Source organism: Perna viridis, chromosome 13, assembly GCF_037379345.1.
Source record: "Perna viridis isolate PV_CMFRI_1.1 ecotype Kerala chromosome 13, ASM3737934v1, whole genome shotgun sequence".
Taxonomy (NCBI): domain Eukaryota; kingdom Metazoa; phylum Mollusca; class Bivalvia; order Mytilida; family Mytilidae; genus Perna; species Perna viridis.
Window position 1 is genome coordinate 24,972,118 of NC_142457.1, and position 19,379 is coordinate 24,991,496.

The 19,379-nt window shown below is 31.9% G+C and overlaps 1 protein-coding gene across 9 annotated transcripts in view; it reads right to left on the reverse strand.

The window, feature by feature from the left end:
- Positions 1-19,379, reverse strand: part of LOC148600077 (trafficking kinesin-binding protein 1-like) — a 70,135-nt gene that overhangs the window by 22,005 nt on the left and 28,751 nt on the right. The window contains exon 1 of one of the 9 annotated variants that reach the window (XM_088559412.1): positions 18,951-18,975. The exons of 4 other annotated variants lie outside the window; for them this stretch is intronic. Coding sequence is in view for 3 of the 5 variants with exons in the window: in XM_088559408.1 (XP_088415534.1) it covers positions 5,556-5,640 (85 nt within the window). In the remaining 2 variants the exon portion in view is untranslated. Of the gene's footprint in view, positions 1-144; positions 197-3,411; positions 3,697-5,555; positions 8,042-12,369; positions 12,523-18,950; positions 18,976-19,379 lie in introns of those variants that run through there. 4 more of the 9 variants (XM_088559411.1, XM_088559408.1, XM_088559409.1 and 1 more) reach the window with 4 other exon arrangements.

Below are 19,379 nucleotides of genomic sequence, written 5' to 3' on the forward strand. Positions count from 1 at the left end.
ATATCTAAAACTGTGTGGCATCCTTTTTTATTCCTTCCCTCATTCTCAAGAAGAGAGAAAACTGATCAAGGAAGATGGCAGAAACAAAAACAAAGTTGTTACAAGTCAGTGATAGCATAAAAACATGCTACTAGCTTATCTTACCCATTTGGAATCCCAAAATTTGGTACCCTGCATCCATGGCTGACACACTAATACAAAATATACCAGTAACTACATGAATGAACAAAGATGACAAACAATTTAATTCCAATCTCATGAAACATGAAAAATTTATTTGTCACCATTAAGGACATTTATCAAGCCAACAAGTGCAAGTTTTTTTTCGTTTCTGCCTAACAACAGAACATTGAAGCCCATGGTACATAATAACCATCCCTCTGTTGGGGGAAAAAAATCAAACAAAACAAGAAGAATCTGAAAATCTTTTTGTTTTGTAACAAGATGACCATGACTTATTTCAAACATGTATAGAAGATTAATGTGATAACAAAAATTAGGTCATGCTGATAGGGTATTTTTAGCCATGCTAAAAGGAAAAGTTGTTAAGCAGTCAAGGTCCTGTTGACTACATACTAAGAGAGTTTGTTTGGAACATGTTTCCTGGAATTCCCAATTGGTTTTTTTTTTTAATCTTTTAATCAACATTATATACATGTACTTATAATTCTTCAGCGACCATATTTATAATCTAAAGAGAAAAATGAAAAAAAAAATGTTTTGGAATTAACCTGTACACATATACATATGTTATTAAAAATATTTTTTTTTATAATTTCTACATCTACTTCAATGTATGTATATCATTAAAATATGCAAATCATATTAATTAGCTTTGTAAATGATGTTTCATCAACTGAAGAAACACATGATTTTTGGAGTTCAACAAAGTGGAAATTGGCAAAATAGGAATTAAAGAAAAAAAAAATAGAATGGTAAGGGTTTGGAAAAATCCATCCCTGTATAATTCTAGCTATTTATATAGGCCACCCAAACAATTAAGTGGACTATTTCCATTGATTACATTTTAGGGTTAGAGCCTAACTAATAGAATAGACCATCTTTGTATTAAATATTAAAAATTATTTCAACACCCTGTGCCAGATTTCTACTGTGCTAGCAAACAGATGCAACTTAGTCCACAGGAAGGCATGTCACCCCACTCAGACACATTGTTCTGACTCTGAGCCAACCAGTTGTCATTCTTAGCCTGTTAAATACTTAGTGAAATATGGCAGAGAAGCAGTGACTGCAAATTTTTAAGTTTTTGATGTAACTTGGATGGGGATTGAACCAACAACCCTACCTCACTCAACATGATCATGCTTACCAAAATTTTCTAATTTGAAAACCTACATCTACATTGTGTACATATACTGAAAGTAAACACATAAAAAAAAACATCCCTTCAACCAGGAATAAATATTTTACAAAATTTCTTTATCAAAAGGTAATTCATGAAATTTGTTTTCGTCTAAAGGACCCTGACTTTCTTATTTCTACTATAAATAAAAACTTGATAAAAAACTGGGCTATAAAGAAACAATTGCGCTTTCAAGTCTGATCGAATATAAATACATGTACATGTATCAGTTGCTGGGCAGGTAGAAAATGCATGACATTGTTAATGTGTGCATGAACTGCACGTTTTGTAAGGCCTGATCAAGAATTTACTAGAAATGACTGAAAATTGAGCAACAGAACAATTTTAAAGTAAGGATGGTTAATAACAGATTTAACACATGAATTTGATAAATCTTTGCAATAAGAAAGGGGAGGGGAGAACACAAGAGACGTTTATGAGGTTAAAGTAAATTACATGTAACATGAACCCCTAGTCCTGCTGGATATATACAATGTACCCCTTCTTGCTCAGGAAGGTATCAGCTTACCCTACCAGTGCACCTGGTCTATGCTCCCAGTTTTCAGTGGAGTCTGAGTTGCTCATTTACTTTGGTTACTTTGTAAGTATTATTTTAGTTACTTTATGTTCTTTGTTGTGTTTGTCTGTTTTCCATGTCTGGTCTTTGTCCCTGGATTATATTCTTTTGGATTTCCACTAGAATTTTGGTTCTTTTGATTACTCTTACAATATATGCTCTATACAAAGCCACAATCCAAAGAACAAATCAATCAATCAAACAATTGTTACAAAATTCAGACTGTTGGAATGTTTAAAACAGACAACTGATTTCAATATATCCCCACTAGATAAATCAGGGTATAATACTATGGAAAAACTTCATATGTGAGACCTGTAATAGCAACTAAAGCTGCTGAATGTAAAAGAAAAGAGACCATGATTTAAACAATTATTATTCATAATCAAGGGACCAAGACAAAGCACTATCAATAATACAAATTACCAGAAGTTTTATGGTTCGTGGGGTACCAATTTTTGTGGTTTTTGTTGCTTAGACACACCACCAAATTTGGTTCCCAACAAAACGGAAAATTCCCTTTCAATTGTGACAAAGAGTTGTCAAATCAAATTATTAAAGAATCTACAAATTGTCATTTTTCCCCTAAACCAAGAAAACTCAGGCATCCACGAATAAAAGTACTTTCACAGTACACAAAAAAAACTAAAGAATAAATGAGAAATCAGGACTCCACTAAAAACTGGGAGTATAAAAATGACCTGGTGCACTGTCAGGTAGCTTTCCTAGAAACACAAAATATAAAAGGATGCAGTCATTCACACATTTTTACTTTCAATTTCCAAACAAATATAACAAGACTGAATATGGTTAAAAACATGTAATACATCAAAGAGACATCAACTCAGCCAGAAGTTCTTTCCATAAAACAACACAGAAGCAAATCAACACTACAGCCACAAAAGACAAATATTTCATCTTGAAATTTACAAATATATATACACAGGCAAAATTATTTCACATGATTTTCACCCGAATTGAGCAAATAAACTTTGTGACAGAGTTCACGTGAAATTCGAGTGAATCGAGCCTTCATGTAAAATTCATGTGAATTGTTCACATGCAATTCGTGTTTAGTGAATTTCATGTGAAAATCATGTTAATTTCATGTGAAGTTCATGTGAATTTCATGTGAAGATCGATTAACACGAATTTCATGTGAAAAATTTTTGCCTGTCTACTGGTAGTCAAAGTGTATGGTACCAGTATATAAATATATGGACCAACTACAATGGGAGCTATAAATGGTTTGATCTGGCCAATGATAGCTTGTACAGAACATAAACAGGCTTATTTTAAGCTTTTAACACACCTGATCCCTCACCTAAAATCAACAACAAAATACTTAGAAGCAAAACCCTAAACATTTTTTTATATAAAACTTTTTTGGGTTACATAAAAATAATGCAGTTAAAAAAACTTTTCTAATCTTTAAACCACTATTCAAAACAATATTAAACCTGCTTATTACCTTTTAATGAATTAATCATGAAGATTGTACGAAATTAATCATGAAAATATTCCAAATCTTCGACCAATTTTGTGGTCTAAATCCAACAACAACTTAATATCATTATACAAAATTTCAATTATCTGCAATCCCATATTTGTCACGTATCCCGAAATCCAAACTTAAGGCCAAGTTCAGTTGAGTTCCGGCTGTTGGATTTTTCACAATGTTGTCAGCCATTAAAACACCTTAATATTATTGACTGCAATACACAAAGCCTTTGATTATGATTTCATGGCCGAGCGACATAGTAGTTTAACTTATCAATTAGCATGCAGCGTTAGCCAGTTTTTAAAACCCTCGAATTAATCAATTGAAATGTTTGTAAACAACCTATGCAAATGACTAATATTTTTCAAATCTAATTTTTCTATACAGAACCTTTAATAAACCACTTCCGAGAAAGAATTGATAAAATGCATAGGTACAATACAGTGAACTTTGACAAATTAATCTTTCAATAAAAACTTATTTAAAAGACAAGACACAATCATCTCTGAAGCAATCAAAAACAGAGAAATCAAATCAGCAAAATAATCTCCAGGACTACATTTACCATGAGGCTGCACCTATTAGCATGCTAGATATACACCACAAACCTCCCCCTTTTCCCTTCCTTGTTCAATAAAATGAAAAATGGTTAAGACCAACAAAACAGAGTTTATCAAAATCTTTTACGGCAAATGCTCTATCCTTATGAAGTCAATTACGAAATTAGAGACCAATCCATCCACAATGAGCCAATTGTGAAAAATTTCAAACAGACAGACAGACAATGTGATTCCAATACCAGTCACTTGGTGAGTGGGAGTATGAACATCCATCTTCCAGTTTCATAATTCAGAGATAAAAGGAGCTATTTCACATAAATATTAAAAAACAATTTGACCTACAAATCAAGGGCCATAACTTTTTTCTCATGGAATTTCCAAAAAACACAACCATAATATTTCAAGGTTTCAAAACAAACAGGTAGATATAAATGAGCCAGAAAAATGATTTACTGCATACTATTCTCCTACTCTGTTACATAATAAACAAAATAAACTCTGAACGTTCCATACCCTGTATTTACAGGATTTCGATCAAAATGGGACCACTTTAGATAAGAAATGCCTGCTTTAAAGTAAGCAAATATCTTAATAGAATCCATATTTGAGTTGGGTTGTACCACAAATATATCAAATATAAAAAGTACAAAATCAATGAAGCTATTGTGCTTGTTCAAACAAGATTTAAAAAACATGAGCACTTTTCAATGTTACCTATAGTAAATTGTCTTGGTAGTTTTTTGGTTTTTTTTTTTTTGGTTTTTTTTTTTTTTAACGGAACATGACCTATGAACTTGTATGTTTACAATATAACTACAAAAGATCTTTAAGACACTTTATTATGCCCAGGCAGCTTCAAAAATGGATGTTAGATTAAACTGCAAAATTCAACAGGTTTTTTTTTTGGTTTTGCAATTCAGAAATGTGTGTGTTCCTAAATACATGTCAAAAGGTGCTGTCAGAAAAAAATAAAATAAAAACAAAATACAAAACAAAAACAAAACCTAGCAGCAGATAAATTTTGATAAAAGCATTTTAACTATTTCAGAAAACAGTTACATAAAAACGTATTTTTTTTCTGTTTTGTTATTTAAGGTCATTTTATCAAAACTTGTGAAAATGCAACTTTTTAAATTATTCAAATCAAGTACCAAAACAAGTTTTTTTATAATAAACCAAAACATATCATTGAAAACAAATTTGTCCCATTAGGTTTCATTTGGCAACAAGCTAAAATAGGCAAAAAGACCTAGTGGTAATATTCCATGTTAAGAATCGGTTTTAGTTCATTTTTATTGACAGCAAGGCTTATATGACCTCAAAGGACTACAATAGCAAAAAATTTCATAAATAAGAAAGACCATATTTACAGGATAAAAATTTGCATCTATTTCCCAAAATGTATGCCTCCCATCTTACCGGTATGGGCAAGGGAAAATGTAAGAATTCACCCAAACTGTACTGTACATATTCATCATCCCATTTAACCACCATGGGCAGGTGAAAATGATAAAAAATTTTCCCAAGCCATACTGTACATATTCTAATAATAACCTTCAAGCTGTGCAATTAAGTCATCAGTAGTAAAACCAAAGCTGTATAAGTCTTCATTTGAGTGAGTTGATGCATTTACATCCATGTTTGGCAAAGCCCTTCATAGATCCAGAAATGCTGCTTTTCAGCCATTATAAACTTTCAAATTTCATTAAGAAGTTTTTAAGTGGTTGTAGTATTCTATTCCTGAATTGTTTTCCTTTCTTAATGTACTATTACTTGCACATTCATAAAACTACTGGTTCCTGGAAAGTCAATAGGTGCTTACTGGTACTTTTTTTTTATCTTTCATGTAATTTAAGACAGTATTGTGGTTTCTCCTTTCTTCATTAGGAGAGTTGAAGCAAGTTGCTATCAAATTTGTATTTCAATTTCTTGCCTTCAAGGTTGAATATGACTACATGATTAGGTTTACAATAATTTCCCTACAAAAACTCAGATGATCATTCCAGTGGTACTTGAGTTAATATTAATATGATGCACTCAACTATCTAGAGCGTAAGAGCCTTAGATGATATGAAACTAGCAGGAACGTGCAGTAAAGGCAGCTTCCTGGATATTTTCAGTTCCATAAGCCTTCTCAAAATACCATAAATCTCTTCACTAGATTGTGCTCAGGTGGTTATATAATTTTCCAATCTTCTACGATATTAAGTTTTCTAGATGATCAAGTTTGAATCCTCTTATACAGTTCTAGAAATTGCTGCCATCAGCAGCTTTGTGCAATTGACATCCAATGGTCCTTCCTAATTATTTAGTGTTTTTACAGCCGTAAGTGCATATGAGCTCTTGTTTCTAGCAGTTAATACTATTAGATAAAATAAAACAGAATTTTTTTAACAAAGTCTAGCTTTGTGCAAATGTCATTGGATGGTCACTTCATAAGGCTTTTATCCCTCAGCGCATATGAGCTCCTGTTTTTAGCTGTTCACTCCGTTTGATAGAATTAAGCTGAAGACTTCAAAAGAAAGTTCGCTATTTTCACATCGGTAGGCACCTGGAAGTATTCCCTCTAAAAAAAATACCTCATACCTTCCTTTAGTCAAGAACCTTATAAAATTTTCGACATCAAAATCCTTATATTTTAGATGCAATTCTGTGTCACCGAATTATGACTTCAAATATTTTGTCCACAAAGTATACTTCCATGTTGGACGTCAGACTGTTTTTGTATTACGCAATTTCCATCAATTTCCTGAGCATTACTTAGTAAATTATTATCCTTTTTCAGGAATTAAAGTAATATATAAAAGATCTAACATTTATATTACTTCAAAGTACTTCAGAATTAATTAGAATCTCTTTTCATTCCAAAGGAAACTTTAATCAACAACGATCAATACTATTATTTTCATTATTCCTAAAATCCATGAAAATACTTTTTTATCCATTAAAAGAAATAAAATCACATTTCCATTTACACAGAATTCTATCACTGAAATATCTTCAATGAAATTTATAAAAAAAAAAAAAGTTATACCTGTCAAATCTAGTAACTAAATGAGATTATCTTAAACTGTCATTGTCTTCAAATGTAAACATGACGACTTGCATTATCTCCCTTTGTGGAATACATGCAAATCTACATGTACATGCAGTTTGGCTTAACCGAAAGACTAAAGTCCTTTATTGACACAGCTTTCAATTAAATTCCTTTCAACAATGGTGTTCTCCTAATGCTTAAATGTCTACTGTCATAAATTCTTATCATTTCCTCCCAAGCTTTCAATAAATATTTTTTTCAAAGTCACTACATGTATAAATTGCATTTACTTCAAATCCAGTAATCAACTGCTAACCATCTGTGCAAATTACATCCAAATTTATAGCATTTTTTATCCCAAATAAGCATAAATCTAGCTCTTCAAAAAGGAAAGTCACCTTTTTTTATGAATTAACTTTTATCTACAAAATCTTATGAAATCCTACTGCATGTATTAAATTTAAAATTTGTTTTAGCCTCCATATTTAGAATGTTTTCCTCCATATTTAGAATGTTTTAAACTTTATTTCCTCAATTAGCCCTATTTAAAATATTATTTTCCCAGGCGTATGTGTGTTCAAATGTGCACAATAACAATATTATGGAATTCTGCGCAACTTGGCACTGTTTTCAGTGTATTAATCCACTAATACAAATCCATAATCCTTATCCAATTATGAGTTAAAAATAAATTATTCATTTCAATTAATATTCATAGCCTTTAATCCAGATATTATACTGTTCTTATTTCTTTAAATGTTGATTTCAAACTTTCGATCAATGAACCATTTTCATATTTATTTCTGCCCAAGATAAGATTAAAAATTCTTGGAACCTTCAGTCCATTTCACAGACATTCCTTCTGAAATCTACGTCACAGACATGTTTACTAAATTGTCACACATCCAAATTATCACAGAACCTCCCAATTAATCGTTAATTTATAAAACACAAGATCATACACGATCAATTAGTCACACTTTAACACCTTCCTTGCCTTTTTAAATACACATACATGTTTAAAAAAAGTATTTAATCAATGCTCTATCATCGAACACCAAACCTATCATTTAATTAGACCAAACACAAATTCCTAATAAAAATACCGTTGTATGCAAAATAGACATAATCACTCAGGCATAAATTTTTACCTTTCCATCAGGTCGGGAAAAATCAATCAAATATTTATATGAGATATGAATGAAGTTACAAGAACTTCATCAATCGATTTTGTATATAGTTGAAGTCCATTAGTATTTGTAATGGATTAGTCGTACATTACAATTGAAATTTACGCTTTATTTAAACTTTGAACTGTCAATAACAAATATATCATTCTAATGCTGACGGTGATTATTTCTTGTGGAAGGCAACAAAGAAATTTTGAAGTGGAGAAGTCAACAAACAATACTTAAAACAACGACAGATTTGAAATTAACCTTTTTATAGAAATAAGACAAAGAAACCTGTGGTATGCTACCTTTTCAGAGCCGGATCCAGACACTTTGAAAAGTGGGGATGGGCTGCCAGCTGAGAATTCTCAGAAAAAGAGGTGCTAAGGCATTATTTGCCAGTTTTCGTCAATTTTACAAATAAAAATGACAAATTTTCCAATAGAAGGACGGTGCCAATCTCCTGCACACCCTCTGGATCTGCCACTGCTTTCAAAGACTGAAAATAAAGTCCAGAGTTCCGATTCACATTGAAAACTAAAATTGTCCATTTACCACCTGCATCAGATACTATAGAGTATTGTTTATAAAGGTGATCCATGACAACTTCAGAGATACATAAATGCATAAAACGCATCATATGCCAATCTGGAACTGAAAACCGATACAGAACTGACAAATAGGTACTTCCAATATTCCTTAGGTTACGAATTTCAAAAAAAAAACATTCCACGGAAGTCGAGAAATCATTTCTCAAGGAACATTTCACTGGCTTCTTTACCTGATTTCAAAAAATTGTGCCTGACAATTGGGAATTTTCCTCCCTTTTGGGAAAAATATTTTTCAACATTTTGCATAATGGCCATGGAGCATAAAAAAGCTTCCCATTTCAAATACAGTTAATGGTCAAGCTTTAGATTGTCATTTTGAGTGTTCCCTACTTGTGTGTTTCAATACTTTGTACTTGCATAATCGATTCATATTTTACAATCCTTGCTATTGTATTGATAATTAAAACTGTTAATTTTTTTCTTCTATGAGTTTACTGTTCTAGTTTCTGACACCTAGTGACAGAAATGAATCACAGATATAAAATTTAATAGTATAGGAAGATCGGCATTAAAAAAAACTTTATCGGTAGAAGTGTTCAGTTTTTGAAAGCAACAGCCCAGACTAAGACATGTCAGACATTTAAAATACACAAATTGGACTTCAAACCATTATGGTCTACACCACCCTTGTTTGAGAAGTGTGACATCATTGATATGATTCAGTCTAAGGTTAATTGAACCAAAAGGAAATTACAAAGAATTGAGACCAAAAGAACAGTGAAAAAAGAAACAAATAAAAAATCCTATAAACAGACAGACAGAAATGCATACAATGTATTTCTGCCTAGGTTTTTGACAAAGCAAAAGGTCCCAAACAACAAATATAAATATATATATATAAACATTCAGCAAAAGCTTATACGCTTGCTATACAAATCAAATCTAAACCCTATGGAAATTCACTCTGTATATCATGGCATACCTTTCTAAATGAATACTCCTATAAAATTACATGTCGAACAATGCCTACAAGGCTGAAGATTATGTCAAACCAGTATTAATGACAGATTTGAGCCTTATTCATCTAATTTTCTATGCTTTTTTAAAATATATACACACAAATTGCATAAGAAAAAAATAATCCCTTAAGCAAATATCTAAATATAAATTTAACCAAGCTTGACATGCTCATTTGAAAGGCATGACAAAGATTGCTAGCAATATTGTGCAAGCTTACAATACCACATTCTCCCTTCATTTTAAAACTGCAGTGATAAATTTGAAATTCTGTTCTCACATTTCAATGGCCCTCCTTCGATTTGAAAGAGACATGCAATACAGCTTAACAGAACAGAGATTAACACTTGACACTGCCATCCCAAAGCTGTAAAAGTGTATCCCTGTGACCTTGACCTTTAAACTATGACCATAAAAATCAATTACCTTGACCTTTGACATAAAATAATCGATAGAGTTATAGATAATCCAAAGGACTACCAGTATATATGTATAACTAAAAAATAATAAGAAAGCTAGGATACTCCTTAAATTACAATTTGCACACGGACAGATTTGTAAATCAGCTCAAATTTGTGTATGTCTATAGTTCATTAATGCGACAATATTGACCTGAATATTAGTAAAAATACATTGAAAACTACAAATCTACAAAGCACTGTGTAGTAAACCATTGGCTGACTACACAAGATCTGGGGAATTTATAGGAGTAAGCCAAGAATGGTGAAAACTAATTGAGGAATTGTACAATATGGTAGGATAACAGTGATTTTGTTCCTTGTTTAAAAAACAGCCATTTCACACAGAAGTTTTTGCCATATTTTCAACACATTGGGAAAATATGGTACGGTGGACAGAAACGCATCATATGCCAATCTGGAACTGAAAACTGATACCGAACTGACAATTATGTACTCCCAATATTCATTAGGTTGCAACTTGCAAAAAAAAAATTTCCAGAAAGTGAAGAAAGTCAAGAAATCACTTCTCGAGGAACATTTCACTGGCTTCTTTACCTGGTTTCAAAAAATTATGCCTAACAATTGGAAATTTTCCTACCTTTGGGAAAAATATTTTTCAACATTTTGGAAAAAGTCTCCAGGGGAAACAGCCAATATTGGGCCGCAATAAGAGGGTAACAAAATCCCTGGAAAAGACATACTTTATCCCCTTTGCAACTTGCAAGAGGATAAATGTAGACTTCAACACACACTAAAACATGATTAAAACAACAAGATTGACTATTTTGTATTTAGGCTATATGCTGGTGAAATTTTTTGCATTTCACCTTCTATGAGGTCAAAAATCAATTAAAATAGGAAACCCCCTCTATCATGGGTAAATTTGATATCATGCTGATTTCCGTGTATTTCAGTCTATTAACAAAAGTACAACATGTAAATCTCACCCTATGCACCATTAAATAGTGATAAAAGTGCATTTACTGTAATTTAAACCATTTATTTTGTTGAGACTTGTTTAGTTATGTAAAATAACAACATATCACACCCACCTAACTTACCAATAATAAGGAAATTAGTATTTCACAAACCTACCTACCAGAATTATTATAGCAAGGAAAAAAGTAAACTTCGTGGAATAGAGTTGGTCCTCCCTAGCTTACATGAAAATTATCTGAGGAACATTTACCGGACACCAAGAGATTTAAACTTTCTTTCAAATTTAGAAAATGATAAAAAGTTGCAATTTCTCTGTTAATGTTTTGACTAATGTAGCAATGATTCAAATTAGTGTAGGTCTAATGTCCTGAATGCTCCATTCCTGATTCAAGACTTTACAAAAATCACATACACACTGCAGGTGGACTTTGACCTTCACTACACTGAAGACAACCTTTGGTTTTCATCAGATGGATTTTTTACTCTACCTAAGTCCAGGATCTTTAAGACTCAAAAGCTAATAACTGGAACCGCTGCATAAAATGACACTAATTTTGTACTAATTAAGTCAACAACTGAAGGAATGTTAATATGGTACATCAGTGCCAATTTTCATGATGGCATTACCAGATTTTTAAGGGGAAAAAAAGATTCAAAACAAGTCAATCCTTGAATATGAGGAAGAGCCAAAGATTAAAGATGGCAGAATTGGCACCCCAACCTTCCTAAAATTGGAAACAAATGCATCACAAGTGAATTGAATTGAAAGCATGAAGCTTACTGCCTGATCCAAGCAATGTTTCAATCAAAGAGAGTTGAAAGTGTATAAAAATTAAGACACATACATTTATAGATAGATATGTTGACCACCATGAACTTTGATATTAAAAAAAAACTTCTTCAAGAACTTCAAGCCCCCTAGTCCAAGCATCCTCATCTTCCCCCTCCCATAACCAAACTCAACCAATACTCAAACCCCCTAGTCCCAGCATCCTCATCTTACCCCTCCCACAACCAAACTTAACCAATACTCAAGCCCCCTAGTCCCAGCATCCTCATCTTACCCCTCTATAACCAAACAACCAATATTCAAGCCCTCTAGTCCCAGCACCGTTACCTTCCTCCTCCTATAACCAAACTTAACCTAAACTTTATGAAAATATCAATGTCTGTGAAAGAACTCCTACATACCTTATTCTTAATTTCTACATAGTGGAGTGGCTCATCCTTAAAGACATTCACATATGAACATTTTTAAAAGTCCAACCAATAACATAAATCAAACAACAACAACAATGCAAAAATCCTAAAAACACCACATTTCTGTATATCTTTCTCAATAAAACATCGGATTACATCATCACACATAAATAAATTCTTATACAGTCATAGTCCTAACACTAGTTATAGCAAATTACATTATAGGAAATCAATACATTCATTTCTTACAACTCTCCACTTCAATTCATTTCTGTCAAAATATCAGAAAATGCATATTTCTTACAAAATTCTACAAGACGAACTTTGATCAACTTATATCATCTATTAACTTGGCAACCGCGTCTTTCAATAACGTTGTTTACAAAATTTTCTGTGACAAATTGTAATCATAAAGAAACCATAGAAGACTTACTTCTGTCGAAACACTAGTAATTTGTCACCAATTTTTTATGTCTTGGCAATTATCTCGGATAATTGTGAAAGTTTAAAAATAGAAAGAAGCATGAAAGCAATTATGTCTACTTTGAGACCTAAAAATCTTCACAAATTGTCATAAGAAAATAAACATTCTAAAATCTTCAATATTTTATTATCATGCTGGAAGGATATGCTATTGTTTTTTTTTTCAAATTTATATACTTGTTTCAAGGTAACTTCATGATAAACGTGACCTAGGTATTGCATAAAAAAATGCACGAGATAAATTTTCTGTCCAAATTAGCATTCTTTTTAATAACTTGCAAAAAGTGAATATTTTAAGTCACATAGCCAGTAGTTTTTAGACCAACTGAAGTTAACCATTTAATTTGCTGTAACTTATTTTAAAATTTGAGACCAGACCTTTAATTACAAGTAAGAGAAATTCAAGAAAAAACAATTCTCTTCAAGAAACTGGAAAAATGAAAGTAAAGATGACACAGCATTTCATATCTTTCAAGGGCAGATTCAGGCGGGGCATGGCAGGTGTGCCCCCTCCCCTAAAGTTTGCAAAGTATGGGTTGTCAGGGGTAGATTGAGGCGGTTTTAGATTGAAACTTAAATTTCTCACCAATTTTACCACAAAAGATATCTACATTGCACCCACTCTAGAATAACATTTCAAAAATTTAACCTCTGCTCTGCGAAAATTTTAACTGTGCCACCCTTAATCTAAAATCCTGGATTCGCCCCTGTCTTTCAACCCTTTTTGTAAGGGTGGGTAAAAAGACAACCTTGCAGCTTAATACATGTATTCCCTGAGACTCCCTACATGAAAAATGTATGATTAGCACTGAAGAATTGATTCATAAAAATGAGTGTGAAAATCATATGGTATTTTCATTTTTCATCTCTTCGCCTGACTTTTTTAGCAAGGTAAGGAAGGGGATTATATTCTGAAAAAATCCTCCTACCATTAATAACCGATTTTAACCTGTTCTAACAGTTCGTAACACTTTTTTTACTTCTAAGAGGGGGTTTCTTGAAATGCACCCCTTATTCGCCAACCACAAAGGCAATACTTCATGTTTTAAAAAAATAGTCTACTCTTTTTATATGTTTTTGGAAAATATATTATTTCAAAATATGCATCAATAAAAACCAATTTTCTTCCATATTGGTTCAAAACATGTCATTGCAGAAGTTGCAACTTTCCTTGACATCTATACTGTATGAATAAGTCTTCAGACTTACGTGTTTTGAATATTACGAACACAAACTTCTGCAAAAATTTCTTCAACCACTAATTTTCCTTCCTGCCTTCATTTTTTTGAAATTTTCCACATTTTGGGTTCGAAAGCTCCATGAAGAGAAAACTATATTACTGGAATACCATATAATCAGAAAAAAAAAAAACAGAAATGGTATTGAAAGCTTATTTTTTCTTTGTATGACCTGAAATTGACATTACAAAATCCTCGTCTATACTGGTCAATTAAGGTGAAGGCAAAATTTCCTACAATGGTCTACGATCCAAGACACCAACAATGCTAATAAAACCAACAAAAAGATCAAAATCATAATGTTTACCTTTTTTTCCTTATCATGGACGTGGTCATGCAAATCGGTGCCAATTTTAAAAGTTTTAAAACAAGGTATCATTTACAACTTTATTGTTCCACTGATATTCCAGGGGCCAATACATGATGTGATGTACATTTTAGTGCAGAATGTTCTTCAAAATTTTGTATTAGGTCCAAAATAAGATTGGATGCACCAACTGTTCTTTCAACTTTTATATAAACCTTTTACCAACCCTGGATATTACTTTTGTGTGATTTCATATCATTTACAACAAAAATTTTTCTCAAATCTAGATTTGTATTGTGTGGTCCTTATATATACATGACCAAAGCCATGTTTAGAATTCTACCATTAAAAGGTCAGCAATCAGGTCATCACCAAGTCACAACAGTAGACTGTCCAAAAAGGGATAAAGTCATTCATATAAATATATTTACACAAGATTAACATATATCATAGAAGTAAAGGCACCTGTTCGACCTCAATATTTAAACCATGGACTTAAGGGAAACCAACTATAACCACTGTTAGTAAAATAAGTTTTGTGGTTTCTTGGACTAAAGGTAATGTCTAGTAAAAAATTTCGGGTCCAGGAATAAATCCAGTGTTTTCACTATTTTTTCTCCTAAAAGGTCAAATAAAAATTTGAACAGGACAAATTTATCAATAATTCTTAATTAAATGATATGTAATTTTTTTCCACTTGAACCCGCCAGTCAGGTGTTTGAAGCATGCAAATTGGCCTCATGACTGATCCTAATAAAAACAATGATAAATCTTTGATACACTGGATGGCTTGTAACATGAATATATATCAGATGTGTAATGGAAGCATTCAATTATAGTTCAAAATGCATCATAAAAATCTCTCTGTCAATTCTGCTCTTCTTTTTGTGGACATAATTACGGTAAACTTTCTAAAATAGGAACAAAACCAAGTGTGTCCATGAATATCACAATTCTTCTTTAAAAAAGAGAATTCGGTTAATTGGCAAGATACAGTTTGTGCTTAAAAAAAGTTGGTTTATGACAGATATGTACACTATGGAAACATGACAAAACATCAGAGAACATTTATCATATAAATGATATGATTAAGCAATACAAAACCGGAAATCTGGGATCAGGACCCATTTTCCATGAAACCAACAAATATCTAACTTTGTCATGGACACAATACTTGAGGTAAATTATGCATACATGTACATGTATGTATCACATGTATGGTAAAAAACAAAATTTATCATTTTTATCCAGAATATTTTGTTTATTACCATTCTATCACACAGATAGTAACATTTGAAGATAAATTTTGAATTCTAATCAAAAATCAAATTTGTACATGTATAAGTAATTGTTGCAATAGAAAACAATATTGAAGAGGTACATGTATAATCTACACAGTGAAGCCTGTCTAAACGAAATGCTAAATCCAAAAAACTTACTAAACCAGGCATCTTTTAAAGTCCTTTTATATCAGTTTGAATATATTTTGAACCTTGGTAAACTGAACACCTGTCTTATCTGAACCAATTATAAAGTTCAAAAGAGGTTTGGTTGGGACAGGGATTTCACATCCAAAAGGGGTTCGCTTTGGACAGATTTCATTGAAATATGTCTAGGCTTAAAAACTCCCTGAAATGTTTTTCGCCTTTCTATTTAAAACTTGATCTTTCCCAAAAAAGCCTTATTAAGAGACTGTCCATTTAGAAACCAGGCAGTTCCTATTGTATGGATGGCAGATGGTAAATTTTATCAAACGGAATATTTGTTCCAATGTTTACATCATTTGTATGTCCAATAGTACAAAGATTTTTTTTTTATCAAAAATGGATGGCTCTGAAAATGATTAAACAGTTTCCTTAGAAAGCAACAAAATTTTGCAATATGAATCAGTTATCTCCCTTTTTCAATGAAATTCAATGCTTTCTAAGTAATTTATTTCTCTTCAACTTTTGCAGGTATACCAAGGGTAAGGGACACAATTCTTGAAATCAGTGATATGTTTGTATCATATTCAATTTCACTAAAGCCTTTCAAGCTTTCCTTTGAAACAGAAAGAAATCAGTCCAAGTTACTTTGATGCTTAAATGGAATTGATGTAAAATGGTGAAGATTCAATTTTGAGAAAGGATGCATTTAAAACAAAAGTTGTCATGTGCCTGGTATTTGTGTGGACACTCTCTTGAAGCTGAACTCCAAGAGCAGTAGTAACAAAATATTGTTTGGACAATCAAATCCAATCTATTCACTTGGGCCTTCCAAGAATACCTGTACCAACCAAGCATCATCATTTTTCTTAGCATGACATAACCATACATGTATATAACGAACAAAACCCTTTCCTCTCCATATGACAGTTCACCTGAATCACAAACAGCCAAAAGATCATTTTTTAATCATCCTATAAATTCCCTGTAATCAAAATATCAATATGTTAAATGACAATACAGATAATTATCCCACCCAATACACAAAACTATTATTAGTGTATTGGATACAACATCAAAGGATTAAGGATCAGGTTTAAGGTTACATGAAAATATTTTTCAAAGAGTTTACAATCAGATCTTATAAACAGACTTCAAACTAGGGTCAATGATCTCATGCACAAGCTCCAAAATTATTTCTGTGATTTTCCCTTGACTGTTGCAGTGTTCTAGGATTTTTCAGAAATTGAGGTTTCCTCGGGAAAAATCCATATAAAATCAACTTTTCCACAGTCACTGACTGCTTTCCTAACAAAACAAATCCTTACAGCATATGAAGTTTTCAACTTGCCACGGGAAAGTGTAACTGAGTACCTAACTTTCCCTGATCCAAATTTCACTTGCCCGGGTAACGGGAAATAGGAATCCTAGAACACTGCTGTTGGGGGAAGGGGCCTACAGACCACACAATTGGGAAAATCTGGATGACAAAATGATACAGTGGGGAGATTATACAAATCTCCATTTTAATCATGTACAAATCATGAAAAGACCGATGTTTCAAGTCACAATAAGGAATTCCACTAATGAAATTTGGGCTATTTTGAACTTATCTCTCTTTTGGAATTTGGCCCAAATTCGGACCCAAAATAACAGTTGGCAAGACATTAAAGAAAATTTCATTGAGGCTAGAATTATAAGCAGTAAATGGAACAAACGAGACAAAATATTTGTTATAGACAAACCACCTGACAGGGAAATACATGTAAGTACCCTAAATTAAGCACAAATGCAAAACAAACTTCAAAGGGTTACAGATCAGGTGCACATCAAAGAATATGAGATATATTTTGCACCTACCTTTGTTTATACACATACCAAGTACAAATTGACCAAGGAGAAATGTACACTGTAAATGTACTTTTACAATGATGAATGGGCCATGACTTTGTCATCTAATGTGATACAGAGATAAAATGTTTTACACCATACACAGTAATCCAGTCATAAAACGGCCATAACTTAGTTGTCTGGTGTTGTTTACATTATTACTTAACTCATCTTTTTTTTTAATTCACTACATCCCTCCCTTCTTTTTATTCTCATCTATTAAATATCAGTCTTTAAAAAAAAATCAGACAGGAGATGATTTATGCATGCAAAAAACCACCAAATTCACTTTTATTTCTTATTTAGAATTATTTATTTTAAATTACATAGATTGTACATGAAATTAGCACTTTGCAAGAGTTATCGTTCTTGACTTTTTTCGATTTGGTTGATATTAGTTGGAGATAAATTATAATTTTCTCAAAAGTATAGATCTGAATATAAATAGGATAACTGATACCTAAAAATATTGCATATGTAGACTAAAAAAAGGATTATTCGTTCGGTAGGTTTTTCTTCACCATGAATCACTTTGATATGGACAGTGTCTGAATTTTATATGTACTGGTACAACATTTGCTTTTGGCATAAGTACTTAGTGTTTATGAACCACTAAGCATCCAGCAGAATAATTATAGAGACACCATGTACCTAAATATTTTGCCATAAAAATAACAACCTGCCATACAATGTATGCTAGAGAATGGGTAGATCAGGGTAAACAAATTTGTATTTTCAGACAGACCTAGGGATATGAGCCAAAATTAACGAAAATTCCCTTTTATGTGGTATACACAGGCAAAATTATTTCACACGATTTTCACCAAATTGAGCAAAAAAAATTATGACAGAGTTCATGTGAAATTCAGATGAATTGAACCTTCGTGTGAAATTCACATGAATTGTTCACATGAAAATTGTGTTAAGTGAATTTCAAGTGAAAATCATGTTAATTTCAAGTGAAGTTCATGTGAATTTCAATCATCATGAATTTTACCTGAAAAATATATGCATGTCTTTCATGATAGAATTGTCCTAAAATCTAATTATTCTTTCACTAAAAACAATATTATTTTAGCAATTAAATGAAATCTTGAGTAAACTTAACAAGACATAATAGCAACAGGAAATTAGCAAACTTAGTATCACAGAAAAATACTTCCTTAATACCTGTTCAATGTGCTACAGCACATCCAACTTTTGAAAAAAAAACAATGAAGAAATTCAAACCTTAATAATGATAATGAAATCCAATACTGTTTCCCCCATAACAATCTGGCTTCCTAATAAACTCAATAAATAATTCAATCCATATTATAAGATTTTTGCTATACAGTGAATCCTGCAAGAACAGAACCTTAAAATAATTAACCTGTCTACAATATAAACTTTATTTCAATTTTAAGTACTTCTCCATCTAAGAATCAGGAAAAGTGCATAAGGTCTGGCACATGAAGAAAAAAAACCTAGAAATTTTATTGCATTATTCAAGTTTTAATGCCTCATAAATTCCAGAAATATCCATTAAAATGTTAATATGTTTATAAAGTTTGCCTTTTTAAGACTTTGATAGGTCAAAATTTTGTTAAAAGTACTATGGGGAAAATGGTGGAAAATTTTTCTGTAATTCTTTCTATATAAGCAGTAAAAATATTATAT